General features: G+C 45.9%; 4 protein-coding genes across 4 annotated transcripts; 1 reads left to right on the top strand and 3 right to left on the bottom strand.

The window, feature by feature from the left end:
- Nucleotides 1–1,256: 1,256 nt before the first annotated feature.
- On the bottom strand, nt 1,257–4,064 carry LOC133913485 (putative RING-H2 finger protein ATL71). The gene is made up of 2 exons (XM_062356652.1): nt 2,957–4,064; nt 1,257–1,538 (listed from the first exon to the last, which is right to left on the bottom strand). The coding sequence occupies exon 1, from the start codon at nt 3,552–3,554 to the stop codon at nt 2,982–2,984; it is 573 nt and encodes a 190-aa protein (XP_062212636.1). The 5' UTR covers nt 3,555–4,064; the 3' UTR covers nt 1,257–1,538; nt 2,957–2,981.
- Nucleotides 4,065–6,209: 2,145 nt separating this feature from the next.
- On the bottom strand, nt 6,210–9,140 carry LOC133913483 (dnaJ protein homolog). Its single transcript, XM_062356651.1, has 6 exons — nt 8,883–9,140; nt 7,681–7,837; nt 7,459–7,600; nt 7,094–7,370; nt 6,803–7,001; nt 6,210–6,686 (listed from the first exon to the last, which is right to left on the bottom strand). The coding sequence occupies exons 1-6, from the start codon at nt 9,030–9,032 to the stop codon at nt 6,367–6,369; spliced, it is 1,245 nt and encodes a 414-aa protein (XP_062212635.1). The 5' UTR covers nt 9,033–9,140; the 3' UTR covers nt 6,210–6,366.
- Nucleotides 9,141–13,848: 4,708 nt separating this feature from the next.
- LOC133910792 (protein IQ-DOMAIN 5-like) lies at nt 13,849–21,252 on the top strand. Its single transcript, XM_062353058.1, has 9 exons — nt 13,849–14,095; nt 14,203–14,325; nt 14,920–15,168; nt 15,792–16,025; nt 16,412–16,525; nt 17,625–18,035; nt 19,109–19,513; nt 20,531–20,638; nt 20,734–21,252. Exons 2-9 carry the CDS (start codon nt 14,230–14,232, stop codon nt 21,040–21,042), a joined length of 1,926 nt encoding a protein of 641 aa, XP_062209042.1. The 5' UTR covers nt 13,849–14,095; nt 14,203–14,229; the 3' UTR covers nt 21,043–21,252.
- A 1,167-nt stretch (nt 21,253–22,419) lies between these two features.
- Nucleotides 22,420–23,940, bottom strand: LOC133913482 (syntaxin-121). The gene has a single exon (XM_062356650.1). The coding sequence runs from the start codon at nt 23,488–23,490 to the stop codon at nt 22,561–22,563; it is 930 nt and encodes a 309-aa protein (XP_062212634.1). The 5' UTR covers nt 23,491–23,940; the 3' UTR covers nt 22,420–22,560.
- Between the last annotated feature and the right edge of the window lie 626 nt (nt 23,941–24,566).

Genomic DNA, 24,566 nt, shown 5'->3' with positions numbered 1-24,566 from the left:
ATGTATAATTTTCCGGGTCCGAATCTGCATGCTATTTTGATGCATAAATTAAGTGCAACAAACGAAAATAACTTCTGCAACAAATTTCTATTATGTCTGAAATATTAAATTTGAACATCTGAAACATTGGATATACGAAATATAAGAATTAACTCAATTGAATAATTTTTTAGTCTAAATCTATGTGCTATTTTGATGTTACAAACGTTGATTTTAGATGTTGCAGATGTTAATTTTCGATGTTACAACATGTAATTTGAAGCGTCCGATTTATCAGACGTCCGGACGCTAGAATCTCCTATGTATTAATGGTATGTAGATTCCGGACAAAATCTTTGCAAATCTGTTCTTAAACTTTGTACGGCTTTTTCCGCACGGACCGTCTCAGGACCACATTAGATTGGGGAACAAGGTGGCAGGTTGTCATAGATGTTGCCGGTGGATTAAGAATAGTACCACGGACGCTTGAAACACTGACAGAGCAGAAATAGTCACCACTTGATCACTCTGAACAGTTTGGCTCTGATAAGTTGTATTGACTATAGTTCAGAGTTTCAGACAATATTCCAAAACGCGTTATATAGGACTAACTGTAATCATGTGTCTGTCAAAGCGAGTAAGATGATGGTGGATGGTGATTATGTTTCAAAAGGTGAAGTTTCTAGTGTAAAAATACCTTTGCCAAGCACAAGAAAGAAATCAACTGATGCTGTATCCTTCGCTGTTTTAAAATGTCGGTTATGCCCTGTACTGTAGGGCACCAGTGAATCTATTGTTGTGTCTTTTGAAGGTCTCATGTACTGCAGAGCACCACAGCTGATTTAACAGAGCTATAAAGTCTCTTGATCGCAGATCGTGTACGAAATTCAGAAATGACTCCTGGACCTCACATGTCCAGAGGATCAAGTCCTGTACCGAGTACTCCGTCTACTGACGCAGGCTGTTCAAAGGTGTGAATATTTTCAGTAATGCAATCGCCCATAACAATTCTTTCTTGTCCCGTTTCCGTTTTCTTGTAAAACCAGCATCGGTTCACGTCGATGGAGAAAGAGGTTAAGATAGATACACGGTTCTTGTTTTATTCAGAGACTCAGATCAAACTAGAACTTGCATTCTTGGGAGTCCAAAGAGCCTGCCTTTTTGCTCTCGTCTTGCAGAGCATGCATCGATATTGGCATCCGTTACTATAAAGCACGAACAGTGAAGTTTGCATAATTGACCCAGCAATCCTGCAACAGGGGGGGGGGGGGGGGGCTGTATGTATGTTGTTTAGGATCATGTAGGGACCACAGGTTAATAACTTAATATTGTATATTCGTTTATTACTTGCCTAGTAGAACTTTAAAATTAATCAAGTTGCACGAGTTTGAAGTCTGAACCCCCTAGTCTAATTTTTTGTTTGGCACCAAAAGTCAAGCAACTGGGAGCGGTAATATATATACATACATCCACACAACAAGACTATTCTGTGCATAGACTTGTGTTGCACGCTGCCTGACCGATCGAGCCAATTCTTCCTCGCGCGCGCATCCCGGCCTCTAACATACACAAAATAAAGAAGTTAGTCAACCAGCTCGTGACACTTAACCTATCATCCTACCCATCAGACTTGTATGTAGGGAATTTTTTATTGATTTTAATCGTTAAATACAATATCTCTAGAACTATAAATCCAATTTCCGATCCGTTTGAAACATATTATTAAAAAAATGTGCTTAACAAAATAAGATCAAAAAAGGCTATATTTTGATGAAGTTTCAGAATCGTAACGAAGTTACATCCATGTAAGTCATCTCATTGTGCTTTATGTTATATTGCAGTTACAACTTGGATTATAGTTATGATTCAGAAATAGTCGAATAACAATATGATGAACAATATAGTTATAATATGGTAAACACTCTAGTTACGATAATATAGTTACAATACGGTAGACACTAGTTACGATAATACATTATTGAGTGAGTACTAATTACAATATGATAGACACTTCAGTTACACTATGCTAAACAATATAGTTACAATATTATCGATTACAACATGGTTGTAATTAATTACAATCAGTCAGTCTAAATAGATAAGTTACAATCTCGCTATGCATACAGTTGTAACAGCTATATGTTTATAGTTGTAACAGTTAATTGCAATCACTCTATACTTATAGTTGTAACCCCTCTATTTACGTAGTTGTAACTGGTCACAATCACTGTCATGAGGTGGGAACTTGCTTAGACATCCAGTGGGCCCACGAGGTGGGTGGGTGGGAGCAGGTGAGGCTGGTTGGTTGCTCGGTCAGACTCGAGCACGGCTTATGCACATTTTGCAGGTGCAGAATATATATATGCATATATATATATATATATATATATATATATATATTCATTCAGAGTATGTTTCATGGTGAGTTAACGTTAGAAATTGCAAAATTCCGTTATATATATATTAACCATATGCTAATGTACAAGACCATTACCAGGCTTCTTCAGGATCACTGCAATTCGTTCTCATCAGAAATCCACAACTTCGGAGTATGTTTCATGGTGAGTTAACATTAGAAACCGATATTCCTATCTCTTACTTTTCATACGCTCACATTCAGTGACAAACTTTCCTTAAAAAAAACAAGATTCAATAGAGAAACTCATCTATAATAGTCTTGCTAATTTGAGATAAATCCCCTGTGAGCTTATCTCTGGAAGATTCATCAGTCATTGTAATCTTTGCATACAGAATCCTAATCCAAATTATGTTCTTCATCAAGAAGAAGACTAACCTGAACCAAATTTACAACCAAGGAAAGACTTTTCTAATTCCTACACCGAACACTTCGATCCATTGATCCATTCCATTGTCCAAAGAATGCGTACCCAGATTTCACCTCACATTTTGGTGGTGTAGCAGTAAGGGAAAGAAAATAAAAGAAATTAAAGAAGGGGGAAAATAAACAAGCAAGAACCTGGTCCGTGCGACCGTGCCTATTGTCATGACAGCCTCGCCATTGCCAATGGCGTGACCTCGGCGAGCGGCGTCGGCATGGGGCTTGGCATCGGCGACGTCCGGCACACGGGGCACGTGGGGTGGTGCCGGAGCCACGGGTCGACGCACTCCCGGTGGAACAGGTGGCCGCACTCCGGCAGCATCCGGAGCACGTCGCCGTCGCCGTAGTTGTCCAGGCATATGGAGCAGCACGTGCACGTGGTGCCCTTCTTGTCCTTCGCCTCTTGCCTGGCCTCGCCGTACACCACCTCCGGGTACCCTTTCAGCGTGGCGTCGTCGATGCCAAGCTCGACGTCGTGCATCCCTTGACCGCCATTGCCGCCGCCGCCGCCACGCCCGCCGTGGCGACGGGATGGAGGCTCCCCCACGTCGCCGGCCGCGACGGGCGCGCGGATGCAGAAGTAGGAGGCGAGCGTGATGGTAGTGATGAGGAGAAGGATGCCGATGGAGACGCCGACGCCGTAGCCGAAGCCGCCGATGCGGTCGGAGCTGAACATGCCGACAGAGTTGCCGTCGGCCGGTGTCAGCCCTACGGGAGGCGAGCCTCCGGCGCTCATTGCGGCGTGCCTAGCTAGCTCTCGGTTTCTTGCCCGGCCAGCCGGCCAAGTGGTCAAGACTCGATCAAGAGAGGGAATGGAGCGGCTAGGCGAGGAGTGGGCGTCGGCGTTGGTGCGGACAGCGATCCGTGCCCTTGCTTTCGATCGTTTTGGTGCGGTTTTGTTTGGGTTTGAAGGGAGCTTGGATCCGGAGGAGGGGAGGTTGCGAGTGGGACGTCAACGCTTTGCATGTTGCAGAGCGCGGGGCAGGAGTGGGAGAGAGAAGGGCAGAGGAGCAGGGGAGGGACTAGTATATAGGAAGGTAGAGAGAGAGGGGGGGATGTGCAATGATCTCGAGGTCAATGCGTCGGATTGGTGTTTTTTTATATGCCTCTTTCTTTCCTGCTGGTTTTGCTTGCGTCTGTGTTTGAACAAGTTGTTTTGTTAGGTTATGTTCGTGTATGGTTGTTGATTTGTTTGGTTTTTGTCAAGGTCAACACAATTATATGCAAGTTCTTGCTTCGAGTTTGTTTGGCAGAGCTCCAGTTTTAAAAATTCTTAAACCTAGATATTTTTAACTTCGGAAATTTGTACAGTTAGAGGTAGAGCCTTGCCAAATGAAACATGCAAACAAAAGTATTTAGATGAACCATTTTATTTTTATTTTCATCTAAAAATATGAACTTAACTATTTTATCTTAACATATAAACTCAAGATCTGACGTGAAGCTGAGAGCTGAAGTCCTGCCAAACGGAACCTTCGTTTGTTTTTTTAAAGCTGTGTGAAGCATGCATGTAATTTGGGTTTACCTACAGTTACTATTCATAGCACCAAGATGAGCACCTATGTGCACATGATCATATACACCACCCTACCATCATCCGAATTGCATCCGGAGGAACCAAATTTCAAATAAATGGTGTAACACTAACACATGTCCCGATGGGTGCATATGCACCAAGTGTCGCCACAATATATGTCAGTGTCCGAGGATATTATATAATGTATGCCCGAGAGAAGGCAAAATGGTCCAAAATTATATTTTGGAGGCAAAAACATAAACAACAAACCTTTTAGAGTGGCACTAATAGTGTTCTCTTTTTTGGACTGGAATTTTACTGAATGTTATCCTTAATTTGGGGTGGCGTGGATCAAATCATGAAAACTGGGGCCAATCCAATATGCTTGCTTTGTAAATCCATAACCTATGTCTTACTGCCTTAGAAGGCAAGGTCATTTGAGTTGCTTTTGCAATCCTCATGGTAACATGTGAAGTGCACTTCAAGTCATTTGAGTTCCAGACTTTATACGCCTTGCTTGATCCTCCATATTTTTAGATAAGAGAAATACAACTTACGACCTCTGCATCAATAAAGGAGTCATTTAAAAAAAATAGTCACTCAAATTCACATCTAAAAAGAGTCAAAACTTAAATAGTCTAGGCATACATCCACGGTCTCTGCCTCACGTCAGAGTTTTCTTATTCCTAAGTTGCCCTTTCTCTACACCATCAAGTAACCATTGTTCACACCAATAAAACCAAGTGACCAAGTTATGGAGCAGTTTAAGATCCTGTCATAGATCAGAAGAGCTCCGAGTGAAGTTACAAGACAACTACAGCCATGCAAAGCGACAGGAAGGATGGCAAAAGGTTTGCTTCACACCCAAGGGGGACGTCAAAGATCTAGCGAAATAGACCTCTACCACACCTTACTCAATCTTGAATGCCACACGATTGGTGCTCTTTTTTTGTTCGAGGATACAGTCGATTAGTGCTTTGGAACCGGATCTTGATAGTAGATGTATTGCATACTTGTTCTGACTTCTGAACTTTCTGTCGCCATGTCTCGGTGCAACGTCAGCGAAGAATGAGTTGACGAACAGGGTGGTCAGTAGCCTGGATTCTGGAAGGTCAACCGCCAGAAGCACATAGAACAACTTCGTTTTGTGGAATTGAGTTGAATTTATGGAATAATGCAATTGTTTATGCACGACTTGAGCAGCATCAGCCTACCTGCAGCGATGCCTTCCCCGTATGCTTCATCCTCGATCCAGATGGATCAAACAAGGCACATATTCAAGGAAATTTTAAATCTCCCTCTGCACCCCTCGAACAGCTGTCCTCGTTACACGTTGCCGGCGCTTTTGCTGTTCTTCAGTTTGCTTGGTGCAGCAGCAGGGCATCATTCAGTAGGTATCTGACAGTAGATTAGAGGGTGTTTGGCCGGGCTCCGGAGTCCACCGGGTATACTCGGAAGTAGCCAGCAAAGTTTTGCCATCGCCTGATCGCCCACCAGCGTGATCTTGTGATGCAGCTGCATCATTCTGTAGGCTCCTGCTTCACCTCCCTCTTGTCAACCGTGTCCGCTCAGGGCATCACTGTACAGGCACCAAATCTTTCCGATACCCTTAGTTTGGACATGAACGTGTTGTTAGCGAGAAATCTCGGCACTGATAGGCGCAGGTGATGCCGGCCGGTCTCCTGCTATCTAGAATCTACTGAAGGGTTTCTAGTCCTGAAACCTGATCGAAATCGAGCACAAGCAGCCAAAGGCAGGGCAGCTGCATGGCCGCGCCGCCACGCCACCACGACCACGCCATAACACTATTTAGATCGCAAACCTCGAATCGATAAACAAATCACGCCACGAGAATCTTGTTGAGGAGAGAAGAGAAGCAGCAAAACTCCCGATCGAAGGAAGATACTGTATTTTATCGCCAAAGGTATCATCACATAATTCGGGGAAACTTGAGATTCCAAATGCATTCGCATACAGCGAAACAACAATCAATTTGCCGCCACCGCCAAATCTTTCACTGCAGCGCCGCCGCCTACTGCTGGGCGCACTGCACCCTCTGGGCGCCGCCGTGCATGTCCTCGTCCTCGTCGTAGGCCTCCTGGTGCTGCTGCTGCCGCCTCCTCATCTCCTCCTCGATGTTCACATCGTACGTCATCGTCTCCTCGCACTCGTCCAACTCCATGTCCGTGTAGTGCGACACCGGCTTCGGTGGGAGGACGGCCTCCAGGGCCTTGCACTGCTCCGGGTTCAGCGAGTCCGGGAACTCCACCGAGAAGTGGACGTACAGCTTGCCCTTCATGAACGGCCTCTGGTACATGGGCATTCCCTCATCGTTGATCGCCTTGAATGAATCTGTGTGAGAATAAGTCGTAAGCAATCAGCACTGACCAAATGAGTAAGAATGATTTGCTGGGTTCTAATAATTGACATCTTTCACGATGCTATCATATCATGTAAGGACCACCTACCAGGCTTGACAACTTCACCAGGATTTGACTTGATGAGCAGCTGCCTGTTATCCAAGTGAGTTAGAACAAACTGGAAGCCGCACAGAGATTCAGTGAGGCTCAGAGTGTGCTCGTAGAAGAGGTCATCGCCCTTTCTCTTAAACTTGGGATGCTCCTTCTGCTGGAGGACGAAGATGATGTCCCCTGTGACAGTGTCAGGCTGCACGGAACATGCGCAATATAGTTAGCGATCCAGCTCTGAGACATAGGTGCTACCTCAACAACGGAGTTTCAACAAGTCAGGATACATACCGCTTCGTCAGCCTCACCCGGGAAGGTGATCTTCTGCCCATTCTGCATACCCTTCTCGACCACCACTTCGAGAACTTTCTTCTCCGGCACAACCTTGTCACCCTTGCACTGTGGGCATCTATCCTTATCGTTGATGGTCTCCCCAGTTCCCTTGCACTCATTGCAAGGATGCTGCATCTGCTGAATCATTCCTGGTCCCAACTGCCGGATTTGGACCTTATAGCCAGAACCTTGGCAACCAGCACACCTCAATGAAGCTCCAGATTTTGAGCCCTTGCTGTAAAATGAATGCAGCACGTCATGAGAATATAGAATGACAGGCATTAGATGCATAGTTAGACACACAAAAGAGCCGATTCACCTACCCATTGCACTTGGAGCAGAGCACATTGCGGGACAGAGAGAGCTTCTTCGACGTGCCATTGTACAATTCCTCCAGAGAAACCTTCAGAGGATGAACCACATCCTCTCCCCTACGTTGCCTCCTGCCCCTGCTGCTCCCACCACCTTTACAACACACGAGCATAGAATGTGAGGCACTACTTAGGCGAAAAGACTGTAAATCAGTTGCTTCTCACAGAACATACCTCCACCGCCAAAGAATGATTGAAAGATGTCAAATGGATCGTGCATCCCCCCTCCACCTCCCATCCCTTCCTTGAGGGCATCCTCACCATACTGATCATAGATCTCTCGCTTTTCAGGATCACTGAGGACCTCATAAGCTTGAGCTAGCTCCTTGAACTGAAATAGAAAAGAGCAAATATCAGTTTGCCATCTCAACCAAGGAATAGCTAATGCACCCACATCTCCATATACAAAAGCAAAGTGACCAACACATCAGTACTGCTTGTATCAAGCACCGAACAGATCAGTACCACAATCATAATTGAACTACCGCTTGGGAGCTACTGAAAGGCCTAACTAAATTAATTGGACTACCAGTTGGGAGCTACTGAAAGGCCAAACTAAGGCCCTGTTTGGAGAGCTCCAGCTCTAAAAATTCTTGGAGCTAGGAATACCTAGCTCCAGAAATTTGTGGAGCTGAAGCTATAGGTAAATTGATACCACTTTATTTTAATCTACAATCTCAAAATCTGACATGAAGCTGGAAGGCGGAGCTATGCCAAACATGGTCTAAATAGAAACACGGAATAGATGATAACTGAATTGTAAGTCTAATCACAAGTGGATATTTGCCAGACAATTAGAATATTTTTTTCAAGTTCACGATATAAATAGTGTACTACAACATCATTTGGACAAGTTATATTGAAACAGACATGCCCATCGTTTGTCAGGTAAGATGTGAGCAATTTCACAGTTGATATAGCTCAATAGGCTGAACAAGACTATTCAATTACTGATCCAGTATAATAGAAAATCTACAACTATGACACTCCACGATACCAGCAAAACAACCCAGACGAGCGGCCTAATCAACAAACTGATTCAGGGACATGGAGAGTTACACAGAACTTGCATCCAGTCGTTGACGGAAAACAGCTTTAGATGCACCTAGGCTGAGGCTCGGGATCCAAACCATTTCCGCGGCCACATCTACCTCCCCGCCCAAATCCCTTAACCCCAAAAGCACGGATCCATCAAACCAACCCCCTAAACACACCAAATCCTACCTCCCCCCCCCCCCCCCCCGTTCCACAGATCCACCTCCCCGACAACCATCGCACCAAATTGACCCACCCAAACCACTACAACCCAGCCGAAAACCTCAGGATTCGCCTGCTATGCCCCGCCGGTGGGAGATCGAAGCGAAACGGGGCCTCACCTTCTCGGGGTCGCCGCCCTTATCGGGGTGGTTCTTGATGGCGGCCTTGCGGTAGGCCTTCTTGAGGTCATCCTGGGAGGCGTCCTTGGGCACCCCGAGGATCTCGTAGTACCGCGTGTTGTCGCTCTTCTTCGGCGCGCGCCCAAACATCTTGCCGTCCTCAACAAATTTTTTTCCGCGAAACCCTAGCTGTTTGATCCGACGGGAGGCGGGGTCTCAGACGACGAGCTGTTTGTGGGGAGGAGAAAGAGAGAGAGGCGAGGGTAGTTATAGCGTGGGAGCGGGTGGTGGGGAGTGAATGTTCTGGAAGCTGCGGGGGGGGGGGGGGGGGGGGCGGGCCGTCGGATCCGGCGGGCGGCGGAGGGCAGAGCTTCCAGATGCTTCCGGGGTCTTCCTGCGAAAGGGCGGGCTACGGGAGGCGCGTGTTGACGCGACTAGACTCTTCGTAGTGTTCGCGTGTGGCGTGGGTTGTCGGGTGCGGGTCCGGTACGGAGGGAAGCAAACCATCTGATAAATAGATTCGCACATTGTGAGAGAGGCAAGTCTTTTTTTATGTACGAGATTATAATGAACCTATAATAATATCATAAATACAGCATCACACAAAACACGATAGTAATATTAGAAGTGTTTTACGTATGACTATGCTAACCAATGACAGTGATATTTACCTCATAACAACAATGAAGAGAAAATATAGAAAATTTTAAAAATATTATAACTACTCTTTTTATTTATAAACATTGGATCATATTAAGGTTCATTAGCAGTAAACATGGGGAAAGAAGAGAAGATAAATAAAAAGAGGCTTCCTTTGCTCGTTGCATTTTCTCGTTACCACACACACCTTCCCTGTTATTGGAGATATAGAAGCATAAATTTGGTATGTGTAAATAAATAGAAGTGAACCTTAGATTGTACAGACAGTAAAGAAACAATTCTTAAAATTTTCTTAGGTGTGAGGTAAAAGAACTGAAATTGCAGCAGTATCTATTATCATGGAGGGTCGTTTTCTTGATTTCTTTGACATCATTCCCCTACTGTAAAGGGCATACGTTATTGAACACCAGATGATTAAGCATCTTTTACCTTGGCTCTCTGATTACTTGCGTCAGGTAACTGACATCGTCCTCAATCCTCAGATGGGTAAAAATGTTAGATGCTGATTCAACAATGAGAGAAGCCCATGTCAACCTGAGAGAGATAGCATTGTGGTCCTTCAAACATACTTTGCATCTAATTTCTGTGATGAATTGTTAGATACCTTATTTGGATTTAGTAGGAAAGACTTATACTGCAAGCTCTTCTCCAGTTGTGTGGACTAAAAGAACCAAGAAATTGTGTTGAAAATATGATCTTCAACACAAACAACATCTCTCTCTGATCTATCAATTGAGAGCTGCAAGGGGTTTGTCTCCTTAAGTATGGAGGTCAGGTGTAAGCCCATTTTTCACTATCTCATAAAGCAGCTTATGGAACTGATCAAACTTCCCGAGCATATACTTTAGACGCATCACCACATTGTACGTCAATAGATCAGGCAAGTGCCCCTCGAGGAGCATTTTCTCGTGAACCCACTCGATCAATAGGTATTGCTCTATCGTCAATAGCGTGTGCAGTATCCGTTGAATGTGTACCTAAATGGCCGATAGTTGAAAGTGCCCGACTTGATGATGCGTGTTTGGCTGATCTTCTGAAAGGTAATATGATAAGTTAATTGATGGAGTTTCGACGTTGATGATTCAAATACTTCGAACAGAACAGATCGAGAACCCTTGCAATCACTACACAACTACTTTGTGGTTATCAACCATGCCAAGACGCGGTTGACCTCGTCAAGAAGACTTTCCCTGTAAGCAAATCGAGAACACAAGCAAGAACATGTATATATAATTTGAATATTGTTAATTACCAATGAAGTGCTCGAGTTGGGTTCCACAAAGCGAACAAGCAATGAAACTCTATAAAATAGAATAATGTAAGAAAAACCCGATCCTAAACTACGACGATTACTGTGTATATATAGAGGGGACGTGAGGAGGTCGACCTAGAGTTATGCAGCCATAGAAAGAGGCGTACATAACCTGGACTCTGACCCCGATACGATCACAAGACCCAACTAGGTCCAAAACGGTGGTGCAACACCTTGTTTCTTTGACTTTGACTAAACTATAAGAAATATTTGGTTGAGCTCATATCAATTGAAAAGACCTCGTTGTAAGCTTTCAAGAATATCCAAGACTGTCTAAAACTGACTTCGTATGAGAGGTATGCCCGTTTTACTGACGTGCTGTCATGTGACTTGACCACGACCACGACTAGAACTCAGCCTCGAGTCCAAGTAGACTTGTCATTCGAGGGGTGACGTCCGGGTAAGATTGTGATGCTTATCTTATGTTCATAAGCAATAAAACATCACACGAATTTAGTAGTAATCCATCTAAAGAAGCATAAACAGTAAGGAAAGAGTTCACCTGGTGGTTTAATTGTCGTGCACGTGCTCTTGTAATTAGATTTTGCATGATTTGAGGAATATTAATAGTATTGATAGTATCTGAAGGAGTCATGAGCTCATCACTTGATGAACCTCTCCACCTTCCTTTGCCTTAACCCAACCTGCCCAAATATGCATATCAAGAGATGGTATGTCCGGATTGAGACAGGCAACCCCCTTGTCCTCCCCCCACGGTTCACACTATCCATAGACATGATAATCCTGAACAACGCTTCCCTTACCAGCGCATTCGACACCCTAGGGCGCATTTCGTCGAGCGTTTGGCGGGCATTGAACCCCGGCCCGTCCTGCAACAAGATTATGAAGATCCTGTCCGCCTGTAGCCTCACATCCTCGAGTTACCTCCTCCTGAAGCCGTGACCAAGCACTTCTCGCGAGAAGCGGCTGGCATCCAGGCCTACCACTTCGTTTCCTCCCTCGCGGATGCAGCCAGCATTGCGATTTCTAATGTCGGGGGGCTCTTGCCGCCGTGTGTTGAACCATCGCTGAAGAGACGCCGCGACGGCCAGAGCCAGCTGAGGGCACCCGGGTTGCTCGGAGCGGAGGTGCGTGGGCGCCCATGATCATAGGGAGAGCTTGCCCGAGCGCATATCGAGCAAGCGACCGCACAGAGAGGTGGTGGTGGTGGCAAGGTCTGGTTCGAAGGGCGGTGACACCAATGGCGGGGCGCGCGCGCAGCGACGCTAGGACAGAGGAGGAGTTGAGGGAGTGCGCTTGATTCCGTGTTCGTTGAGGAGGTGGCGAATGTGGAGAGAGCTCTCCGCTTGTGAGGGCAACTTGACCAGGTGGCGCGGCGTGGACGACAGGGCGCTCAGGGCAAAGTAGGCGGGCATCGAGGCTTCCGGCGGCATCAACAGCTAGAGTATGGAGGGGCGTTTCTCACGGGAGCGGACGATGCGTAACGCGGGGGCGGATGAAGAAGCGTGGCCCACCTGTCAACGCGTGAGGGGAACAGACGTGCGTGCCATGTGGGCGGTCAAAGAGGCAGGACGTCCTGCCTGGTGCGGAAACCACTACGTACTTTTAAAGTAGTAGAGACGCGCTAAGAGTCGGGTGTTGAAAAAAATATAAATATTAGGCGCAATAATATCAAGTGCAAATTTAAAGTATATATATATATTTGAATATGTTATAGGAGCGTCATCAAACAAATGCGTCGAGAAAAACTTTCTTAAAAGAAAGTTGAAGACATGTTATGATTTAATTTCAGATGAAAACTTTAAAAAATAAAAAGAAGATTATATACTAATTTTTTCTAATTTTTTATTAGTAAAGTAGGTCATATATCTAGTTGGCAGAGAGGCTGTTGGACAAAAGTGGATAACAAAATTAGATAAATTATTTCTAATGTTTTACTACTCTAGTGTACGGAAAATAGTCTAACAAGACTTAATCCGTGGCAAGGTTTTAGGGTCGTGTGAAACTTACCTGGGTGGTCTTCTAAAGAAGAAACTTACCTTGGTCTAACCATGCCTAACTTTCCTTCCGATGAATCTCCAATATTTTTTCATGTCATGAATTTGGAAATCACAATCCAAATTCTAAGGACAAAAGTTCCTCGCAAAGGCTTTGATAGATGATGGGAGTTGTGGTGGAGTAGCATGTGGCCCAATCAGTATCCTGTTTCTGAGGAGAACAAATATTTGTTCTATTTTGGTTAGCGGTTGTAGCGGTATAATAATTCATATTCCTATTCATCAGTGCGTTCTGTCATCAGTGACTAACTGGCAATGAATAAAGTTGTCTCTTAACCCAACAGACAAATCTTCTTTTCTTTTTGAAAAAAAAAACCGAACAAAATGAGAGAGAAATAATTTATGCAGCTAAACTTTTCGGTGCTCATACTTAACACTTTTTTAGGAATGATACCATTCATGAGGTAAACACATAGCTAAAACTAGCCCAAATCACGTGAACCTCGTTTCTTAGATGCGTTTAGATCCCTTGTCGTTGCTTGTGTTGCCTGGCTTAGCAAAAAATCGAATATTTAGTTGTTTTGCTCATTGTGGATGCCTGTAATTTTCAAATTTTACTTGACGAGCCAACATGACTCTCCGACGCTAGCAAGGTTTGCTAGCCTTGTGGAGCGATACGAGACGAGTTGGACGTGCAAACCAACCAAACACGCTGATAGAACCAGCCACTCCCAAAAATCCACAGCAAAGTGATAAACACCACAGCCTTCAGCTGAAGATTTGCTAAAACCTCCGCTAAAAAAATTAAAGATTTGCTAAACCCAGCATGACTTTGTCTTGAAGCTTGCAAAGTGAGTACTGAAAAACACTAGTAGCAGAAAGGGCTTTCCCGACATGCGGTTCAGAAAGCGAAGAAATGTGAGGAAAGCGCCGTCCTTTCTTGTTTCTTTTTTTCTCGCTTCTCCCTGCCGTTGCCACTGTGCCAACACAGCACGCAAGGAAGCACAGGCAGCGAGTGCAATAATGCTCACGCAGGAACGCACGGCACAGTGGCAGCGCTGCTGCAAGCCTGCAGCAGCGGTAATGCCCCGGGGGCTCCACTACTGCGTGTACTAGTGAAGCATTGATGCTTCGAGCCCACCCTTGAACCCCTCCCCCCTCTCCGGATCGCTCACCGCCTGGCCCCCAATCACCCCGAATCTTGCAAAAGCGGCGCTCGCTCATTGGCCGGCGAGCGCGGTTCTTGGACCCCGGTTCGGCCGGCGTCCGGTGGCCGTGATCTGGTGATGCCCTTTTCTTGGCGTTTTAATTCTTTCGTATGAGATTGTACGGTTTGCGCGGTATGTGCTCGTGCGGGTGCTGATGGAAATTGGAAAGTTTGCGTCTTCAGGTCGTTGCGATTGAGGCGGGCGGCGCGATGGGCATCTCGGCGCGGTGGCTCAAGTCGCTGGTTGGGCTGAGGAAGGTGGAGAAGCAGCAGCATCGTAAGGAGGGCGCAGATGTTGGACGCACGGTACGAGTTCGTCCAATTAATGTTCTGCATTTTTGGCCAATCGTAGTTCTAAATCTGGTGGTTGGGTGCATTGATGCTGCCTGGGCACAACTGATGTGGATTGAGCAAGGACCATAGTTGTGTTAAGTCGCCAATAATTTACCAGCAGAAGAGGGTGGGGGGAGTGAATCAGTAGTGCTTCTTAATCATGTCATGACAGCTGCTAGTTGTAATGATCAACTTAGATGACCAATTCTTGACTGAATTAAGCTTGCACTTGGTAATTCCTTGTGCATTGCTGTGCATAAGTTTGAAACTTACCGCAGATAGCCTATTTGTTGGTAACTGGTCACCTCCTTGGTTCAAAGTCTGCACAAGTATTTACTGTATAAGTATGGAAGAGTGATAATATCTGGATCATTCTTTGTCTCTTTTTGAATTTTGAGAACAGAATATTCTCTGTCGACATACAATCATAAACAAAATGGTGGATATATAACATACTACCGCCGTACCATGCCTAATGATAAATATACGAAGACTATATTTTGGTACCGCGTTTTCCTTACCAGTCTGTTATGAGCATTGTATTGCTTGCTTCTGACTTGCCTACAGGGAGAACTGCACAAACCTGACGCCATAGATCAGTTTCACTGCCAGAATCAGCACTCCAAAGATGACGATAACCTTGTTGCACAAGAAGAATTTACTAATGAAAGTGGTCCACCAGAAGGTGATTCTGATATGCCTTCATGCTTGGAACCCACTTGCAGTTCACTTCATGTGCCATTACCTCAAACTGAAGAGGAACTCGAAGAGATCTTGGCTGCCACAGTTATTCAGACTGCGTTTAGAGCCTTCCTGGTACGCATTCTTGTTGTTGCTGTTGAGTCATTACCATTGTCGACTCCTGAGAATAGTGATCAGCTCAAATATTTGATCGAACCTGCATGGGCAGTCTATATACTAAAAAAAAAAAAATCAATATTGGTTGTTTCACATATTTGTTACCCTTGCATATGGTTCTTACTCCAGTTTTGTCACACACAATGAACGATTAACATCGAGTGACGAACTGATGACTTTATCTTAATAAAAAAAATTTGTTTTTGGTGAAAGTAACATCGCTCAGCTAGATCTTCATGGTACATGGTTGTCAAGTTTGCATATTTGGTTCATTTCTGGTTATAGCTAATGCCGAAGCAGTTTGTGTTTCTTGGTGTAAAAGTAAAACAGTAATTAATTATTGATCAACTTGGAAATCTTATACTCTATAGTTCTATGTCCATCCACATGGGTAGTCTGCAACCATGTACGTTCACAGGCCGGTTCCTGAAGTATTTAACATTGCACACAACTATAGAAATGGGCAAAACAAGCTTGCTTTACCTCGAAAATACAGAGATTCTGGAAAGAAATTGAGCAATTCATCATCATTTTCTTTAAATGCGCATTCCTTATAGTTACTACTTGAGTTCCTTCTTCAGGCTCGGAGAGCACGGCGAGCTTTAAAAGGACTGGTCAGACTTCAAGCCCTTGTAAGAGGTCATATAGTGAGAAAGCAGGCTGCTATAACACTCCACTGTATGCAAGCTTTGGTCAGGGTTCAAGCCCGTGTTAGAGCAAGGCGAGTTCGTTTGGCCTTGGAAAACGAGACTGATCACCAAAATACACTACAAGAGGAGATTAACGAGACACAGGCACATGTCCGAGAAATTGAGGTGAGCTGCACAAGTGGCAAAAATAGTGGTAACAAGGCATCATATTGGGGCATTTCCTTATATGCCACCGAAAAACTCAAAATACCCGGATATGCCATCGGTGTGTCTATGACACGTGGGGCCCGCCTCAGTCACTGACAGTGGCATATCAGGGATTTTGAGTTTTTTCGATGGCATATGAGGAATTATCCCTATCATATTATTAATATTTAGGTTGATTGATATATTTAATGATATAGTTTCATAAGTTGTCCCTAGCAAACTATTTCATAAGATTTCATCCTTCAGAATTGCATACTGTATTTTTCGTTAGGAAATAACTGGCATGCTAGTCGAGTGTTTGGCTTCATTTTTCAAGTTTCATCATCATCTTACTTAAATTGCAGGATGGCTGGTGTGATAGTATAGGATCTGTGGAAGACATCCAAGCAAAGCTTTTAAAGAGGCAGGAAGCAGCTGCCAAACGTGAGCGAGCCATGGCCTATGCTCTTACTCACCAGGTAACTTAATATAACACAAGGATATTACTTAAACTGTTACTCAAATAATAAGATATCTGAAGCCCGAAATCATGGATCAGTGAATATTGTAGCGCGCCAAATGTCTTGTTCTAATATAAGTACAGTTTCCGGACAGGGAAAGTTGCAAAAACCCATCTGCAACTCAGGGGATTTTTCATATACCCACCTGCAAGTCATTTTGTTACATTCTCACACGTGCAAGTTGCTTTATGTTTTCAAATTACCCCCTGGCCGTGTTCACCATCTACGTGGTGCTTGCATAGATCTCTTACGTGGTCGTCGGCTCGACCATATCTTCCCTTTGTGCAGCGCGGCCTATCCCTTGCGCCTTTGCAAGATGGCCATTGTCACACACAATACCAAGCCCTTCATATCCATACGTAATGATACTTGAAGAGGAAGAATTACAAGACTTGTTATTGGGCTCAATGCTCCACCATGAGCCACAATAGACAAAGGAGAGATATGGTGGAGTTGGTAGACCACATAGGAGATCCATGCAAATGTCACGTAGACGGTCTGCAGAAAATGGGGAATTTGAAAACAAATAAAACTTGCAGGTGTGATACTAACAAAATGATCTACAGGTGGGTTTTTGAAAACCCCCTTGACTTGCAGCTGGGTTTTTGCAATTTTCCCTTCTGTATATGTGTAAACTAACTTGACTTGGAGCCTATTAGCCTGCTGGTCTTGTGTGATTGGCTGAACTGTTGTCTTTAGTAGTGTCTACAGCAAACATGCTTGCTGTTGTTGGATTCCAAGTTTTCATGTCATGGATAACAATTGAAGTTGCCCTTCCCTGCAAGCTAGGCTGATTATTGATATGCTCATGGTTTTCATGCTGTTCTGATCCTGCTGGCCATCTCTTTTCGGTATTTTCATTCTGTAGCTAACATGAAGACCAGTACAAGGAAAAATGAAAGATGCGTGCTTCATTCCTCCATGAGAGGAAAGCACATCCAATCATGATTAATGACATTATGTTCTCTGATGGCGAAGCTAGAAAAGGGAACCATGGTGCAAGGTTAGGGAGCCTTTCAAAATCCTGGCACCTGACCTTATTTTTGTTTTATTGCAGTGGCAAGCAGGTTCAAGACAACATGCGGCAACTACAGCATTTGAACCCGACAATAACAGCTGGGGCTGGAAATGGCTAGAGAGATGGATGGCTGTTCGTCCATGGGAAAGTCGGTTCCTTGGCACTTATGCAGCCGATGGGATTGCCGTGGGTAGTGAAGCCAGGCAAGCTGAGAGACATTTGGCCAAGACTCCATGCAGGAAACCTGTTAAAAAGCGTACATCAACCCTTCATTCAAACGCAGTGAACCAGAAGGCCTGCCCGTCGAACTGGTCCAGCGGTTCGGTATCAGCTAAATCTAGACTGAAGTTGTTACCCAGAGAAGGTGATGAAGCTTCATCTCGTCCTTCAGGACTTGGTGTGCGGTCCACTAGTAATCCAAAGGAGAGGACTGGGGATTTGGATTGTCAGGTTAATAAAAGATTCTCCTTGCCTGCCCGTACTTACACCACCTGGCACCTGCATCTAGCATGACTGCATGAGCTTCTTTTGTCTAAAGATTTGCAAGATGTTCCTTTTGATGCATATGCTTCTATTGCACCAGTAATTCGGACATAAATGTTTAGAAACATGCTAGCAACTTGCAGTAGAATCTAGCTTTCCAGACTCCAGCCATGGGATATTTTCATATTTACAGCTGCGTAAAGAAAAATTAAAATTCATTCACTTGATATTGGCTATTACCAGGTGTAGAAGCTGGCAAACGCCTGACGAAGAAAGCCACGGTTAACCGATCCCTGATGGCTACAAAAGATCCCCGTATATTGGAGGCAAGGCATCATCTTGCCTGTTCCATTGATCCGTTGCCTAACAGAGTTGAGCTGGAGACTTGAGAAGCCGAGTGAAGTTGAAGCACTCTGCAACCTCAGATGTCATCTTCGCAGCGTGCTACAATGTATTGGCGGCCTTGGACCCTGGAGACCCAATCAGGCTACATCCCAGCATGTCGTCGCGATATAGATGTGTACTCGTCTCATTTCGTGAAATCAGATCAGATGCTTGTACATATATGTTGAAGTTACTATTGGTTCTACAGTTGTATTTTGTAATTAAGGCATGTACCTTTTCTGTATTTGACTGGTATACCTTTTTCTTTCTCTGGACTGATGTACCTATATGTTATCGGTCCATGGTATTGTTATAGTTGTTACGCTAAAGGTTAAGTGAGGTAAATCTACTGAACTGTTTTTGCCGAAGTTTCATGCCTTCCATCCTCACAATTCTTCATCATGTTTTCGGCTTCATCTGTCAAGGGAAATTTCGAAGAAATTGAAACATCAGGGTTCACATTATGAAGTAAAAGTAACTTGTGGGGTGGTATTTAGCACAAAATATGCTCTCTCTATTTCAGCACAAAAAAAATTAAAATAGAAAATGCAGAACAGACAAGAAGAACTGGGCCGTCTAGGCCCAACAAGAAACCCGCCTCCCTTTTAGCTTTTATTCCTTGCCCCCACGACGCGTCTTGTGAGTTGTAACGAACCGAACTTCGCCTCCCTTCCCTCTCGTCGACGACCTCGTCGCGCCCGAGGAACCTCACCCGGTTTCGCGCTATGGCGGCGACGTCGTCGAGGCGTTTGTCGCTGGCGGCCTTGGTGGCCATGGCCTCCGCCGTGCTCCTCGCGTCCGTGGCCGCGGGCAACGACGGCAACGGCGTGTACGATCCCTGCGCGGACGCGTCGGTGCAGCGCGGCGACGGGGTCACCTTCGGGGTGGCCTTCGCGGGCCACGATGCCTTCTTCTCCGGCGGCGTGCAGCTCTCCCCCTGCGATAGCCGCCTAGGGCTCGCCAACCGCGCGCAGCTCGCGCTCTTCCGCCCCAAGGTCGACGAGATTTCTCTCCTCACCGTCAACGCCTCCTCCTCATCCTCCGGCGCCGCCTTCGACCCGGTAAGGCCCTCGCCATGTTAACCCCTAAATCATTCTAGATTTTGCGTTTGCTTGCAAATTGTGCGTGAGATGGTATACGGATTATGGAATATAAACAGATACAAGGAACCCTAATTGATTGCTTATTTTTCACCTCCGGAAAAAGTATTTGTCGTTAGTTTCCCTTTTTTTACCAAAAAAATGTCAATGATATTGCTCTGCTAGAAGAATTTAGATTATCCATGCAATAGGTCGCTGCGAAGCAAAACGGTCCTTGCTAATGAGTGAGTTAGAGGTGAATAACTTGTCAGAAACGTCGGGGATCGCGCCCAGCTTGGAGAGGCTTAAGCCAAACGTTGAGGGAGCTGGACATTGTCCCATCGACACGTTGAGAGAGTAGTGCCAAATTTGGACGCATTTGATGAGCTGAAGCAGGGGTAGGGCAGATTGTCCTTTGAAATTGGGACATGCCTCGTGTTTTCCTGTGGTCCAAGTGCTGGGTAAAGCTTCCATGATGCATTTGCATCCGAAGTTTTACTGAATGTATTGTCCCCTCCAGTTTGGAATGTTCTGTTCTAACTGTTTGGCGCGTAGCAGTAGGTTGCAGTTGGTCGGTTTCTGTAATTTTTATTTGCAGATATTGTTCAGCACAAATTCTGAGCTTTTAGAAACCTGCTGATCTTCATGATGAAAGCTCTGCTTACTTTGCTTCCACTAGGTTGTCTAATTGGCATCTTCTTTATGGAATAGCTGTGAATTTTCATCAGTGATTTGTCATAGCATATACTGCAAAAATGTGCACTGGTACCCTGATCAATTGTTGAGATAACCTGAAACACATAAAAAAATGTTGCTTCTATTATCTATGATGATCACTAGCGAAATGGCATCCTCCCTTGAAGCAAGTAGCTTGCATAGTTCTAAACCTGTAACCATGGGATGCCGGACTCCCTTGTACTTGCTACATAGGTTAAAACATGAACTGGCATTGCATAGTGTTCTGAACTCAAAAGGCTATTTTTTCTCACTACATTCCAGGCATCTTCTGGTGGATACATGGTTGCTTTCGCTGGGAGGAAATATGCAGCGAGGTCATCTCCGGTATTTGTCAGTAACATCTCGTACACAGTGACCGGCTTTACCCTGGTGCGTCCATAAGCTGTAACAACCTGGTTACGTAATTGCATATTTTCACCATGTTAACCCTGACAATTCGCTTAACTGAAAATGCTCTGTTTCAGGTCTTCGAGTTCCAGAAGGGCACGCTGCAGAACCTGTTCTGGAAGGCCGACGGCTGCTCCACGTGCTCCGGAAAATCCGATTTCGCCTGCGTCGACCAGAGCTGCGCGATCAAGACGACGAGCTGCAAGGGCAAGGGCGGGCAGGTGAACTGCAGCCCAGGGATCCAGCTCGCCTTCTCGGGAACCGACAAGCACGAGGCCGTGCTCAACTCGTGGTACGAGGTGTCCAAGCTCCGGCAGTACTCCCTGTTCGGGCTCTTCTCCGACCTCAAGAACTCACTGACGAGCCAGTTCAGCAGCTTCTTCTAGGGCCCGTTGTGCTACCCGGCCAGGTCATCTTTTCCTTCCCGTGCAGAGACGTCGTTCTATATGTTTGTTTGTTGTATCGTTATCATGTGTGTTTAGTGAATACTTCGTTTTAACAAAAGCATATGTATATCAACTAGCTTGTTCATATAGTTGCTTATGTATACGAGAGATCAGACAATGTAAGTTATGCGTGACTCTGTTTTGTTTTTATTCCTTCGTTCTACCGATTTTAGACTGCATTTCCCGAGCTACGACCGTGTGTGTTCCCGAGCCTTTGGCTCGCGGTGTTGGAGGACACGCCTGTCCATTTCATTGGGAGAAAACGTCGCATGCGTTTGCCTTGGTCCTTGGACAACATGTCTGCTCATCATCTGCTGTTCTGCTTGGGCGACGTCACGGGGTGCCGCGCGACCCTTACAGCGGGAGGAGGTCGGAGGCTGCTATCTAGCGCGCGCGCGCGAGGAAAAAAAATCTCTCATGTTTTTCTGTTTTTAGAAAATTTTGCATGAGAAAATTTTAACTTTAAAAGGTTTTAAGAAAAAGTTTGTATAGAAAAATTTTACTCAAAAAGTTCTGAAAAAAAGTTAACGAGAATTTTTTTCTCTTAAAAGTTTTAAGAAAAATTTTCAAAAAAATTTACGTAGACACATGCTACAGTATCCGTGACTTAAACACTAGGCGTCACACGTGAAACAGGATTTTTGGAGGAGGTAGGTGCCGCGCGGTGCGGCCGTGGCCGGTTCTTGCGGTGCGGTGGGGCAAGCAGCGGGATAGAACAATAGGCGAAAAACGTGGCGAAAAGGGCGCCGGCGGGCGGCCGAGCGAGTGATGGGCCGTCCGCGGCGGCGAACCGAAAAGCAGCGGCTCGGTTGCTCGCGTTGCGTTGCGTGGCAGGCAGCTCGGGAAATTCTCTGCTCTTGCCTGGGTTTGGATAGTTGGGTGAACCATGTATTGGCATCGGCGATGGCCGGTACATGCATTAGAGCAGGTATAACAGGGTGTTTTAGAGGAGATATTTATATAAAAATTAGTTTTTTCCTTCTCAATTATAGTAGCATAGGTGTTTAGACGAATAGTAATGTACTTATTTAAACAACGCTGTTTATATTAGTATTAATAAGAGAATTAACTATGATTAGGCATACACGGTCTTTGTATTAGAAATTATAATTTTCAATGTAACCACCTAATTGTTCATGCCCTTAGACTAGGAAGACCGCGTCACGCCTGCTTACTCTGGAAGGAATCCAAAGCAGGTGTGACCTTCACCTGAGACTGCGAGTCTTGCCTGCTCGATACAAGTTCGCTCATCTGTCCCAACTCCCAAGAACAGAAAATGGATCGGGATCGGCTCCAGAATCCATACGAATCCAAGTGTTATGAACAAAACCACCAGTAAATATAATCATCAAGTCGATCAGCTAACCATATCAGACAAACGCCACGAACAAACAAAACTACGGCAAAAAAATGAATCAGAAAGAGAAAAAAGTCTCCCGCAGATGATCAGGAAGGCTACTAATTCTTGTTGACGTTCTTGAGCACGATGGGCAGGACGATGACGAGTATGATGACGAGGAAGATGAGGATCGCGATGCACGTCCACTTGCGCGTGCTCTTTTGGTGCTTCCGCGCCACCTGCAGCTGCTCCCGCCCGCGGTCGACGAAGGACCGCGCGCGCCCCACGTTGCCCTCGATGTCGTCCAGCTGCTCCCCCTGCGCCGCCACCAGCACCGCCATGTCGTTGAACACCTGCTGCAGCTCCAGCAGGCTGCGCTCCAGCTCCGCCACCGCGCCGTGCCGCTCCTGGATCTCCGCCACCACGCCCAGCACCTCGCCCCGGCCTTGCTCCGCGATCGCGCGCTGCAGGAACCGCTCCCCCTCGCCGGACTCCGCCAGCGCGTCCAGGGTCGCCTCGTCGGGCTGGGACCCCGTCACCGTGAAGTAGCGGCGCGCCACCGTCTCGCGGTACTCGGAGGCGATGCGGGACCGGAGCGAGGAGAAGGCCTCCATCGAATCCCGGAGCTTCTTGCGGAGCCCGGCCACCACGGAGGTCCGCGTGCGGTCCGTGGAGGAACCCGGTCCGCACCCGGGCACAGAGCGGTTGGCGGCGTTGGCGCGGTCCAGCGACTCGAGGCGGAGCTTCACCACCTTGGCCTTCTTGATCGCCGCGGCGACGTCGGCGTCCATCCGCGCACGGAGATCGCGCACCGCGGCGGCGTCATGCAGCGACTTGCTTCCCTCATTGGCGTCGTGGAGCGACCGCTGGATGCGCTCCAGGTCGCGGAGCTCGTCCTTGATGGACTCCACGTCCTCGAAGAACCTGTCCAGGCTCGCCCCCACCGCGGCCCCGGGCGGCGCAGACATCTCCACGCCCCCACCGGACTCGATGTCCCCGTCCCCCCCGCCGCCGCCGCGCTTCCATGAGCTTGAGAACAAGTTGTTCATGGCGGCTGTTTCTTGGATCGGGCTGCTGCTCTGGTTGGCTGGCTTCGTCCCGAACCAAAATCGTTTCTTGGACTTCGCTCTGGTGGTCGGTTTCTTGGATCGGGAGAAGAAATACTAGTAGTTGGGCAAGGAGAGAAGAGACTCAACCAATCATGCGAAGGGGAAGACGCGGAGTTGAAGGAGTCGGCGTTGGGTTATGGGGGAGGGATGTGGTAGTGACGGGCTGTGCGTGAGGAGACCGTGTCTGCGCGGCGCGCTGCTCTGGAATGGCGACGCGGGAGGAAGGTGGGAGGAAGGAGAGGAGGCGGGCGGACATGGGTGATGGCTTCGCGTTCCCGAGTCGTAACCAGCCGCGCAGCTGACCAGCTACCTCCCTGCACACAAGAAAAGCTTTCACCGGATGGCACAGGCCATGGTGACACAGGTATAGACTTGACGACTTGTGATTAAGCACTCTTATTCTAATTTTTTAGAACAATCATAATCTGTTGTGGGCCTTAATAATGCGGAGGGTGGGACGCATCTTTCAGTTGGACCAGATCAAGCGAAGCACAAGTACCGGTCAAGTTTGACTAGCACATGATTTCCCTTTTTTAACCTTTTTGTAAGGTGATATGCCATTTCTGCTCTTCAAGTGTGATGTGATTGCAGCGTAGGTCTACGTCCTCGTTTGGTACCACTCATATGAATAATAACTAATTGTCCGTACTAAAAAAATATAAATATTGAATATGATAATATTTTAATATAAATTTAAGATATAAAGATGTGAATAAATCATGTGAGCGTCTCGAACGAATACGTCGAGAGCAATACATAGTTTGATTTCATATAGATTAAAAAAGAAGAAAAAAATTATCCGCTAATTTTTTCTAATTTTTTAATTTATTTTTATTAGTAAAACATATCTTATATCTGTAGCCGTTAACAAGGTGAAAAGAGTGAAAGACGAGAATGAATAATAAAAATAGATAAATTATTCAAATTTAATTTTTTTTATTATATAAGATAAGGACAGGAAAATAGCCCATACATGAACAACTTATATTTTATACAATAAACATCGATGAAACGGT

This window comes from Phragmites australis, chromosome 3, assembly GCF_958298935.1.
Source record: "Phragmites australis chromosome 3, lpPhrAust1.1, whole genome shotgun sequence".
Taxonomy (NCBI): Eukaryota; Viridiplantae; Streptophyta; class Magnoliopsida; order Poales; family Poaceae; genus Phragmites; species Phragmites australis.
Note: the sequence above shows the minus strand (reverse complement) of the source record. Positions and strands in the feature narration are given on the sequence as shown.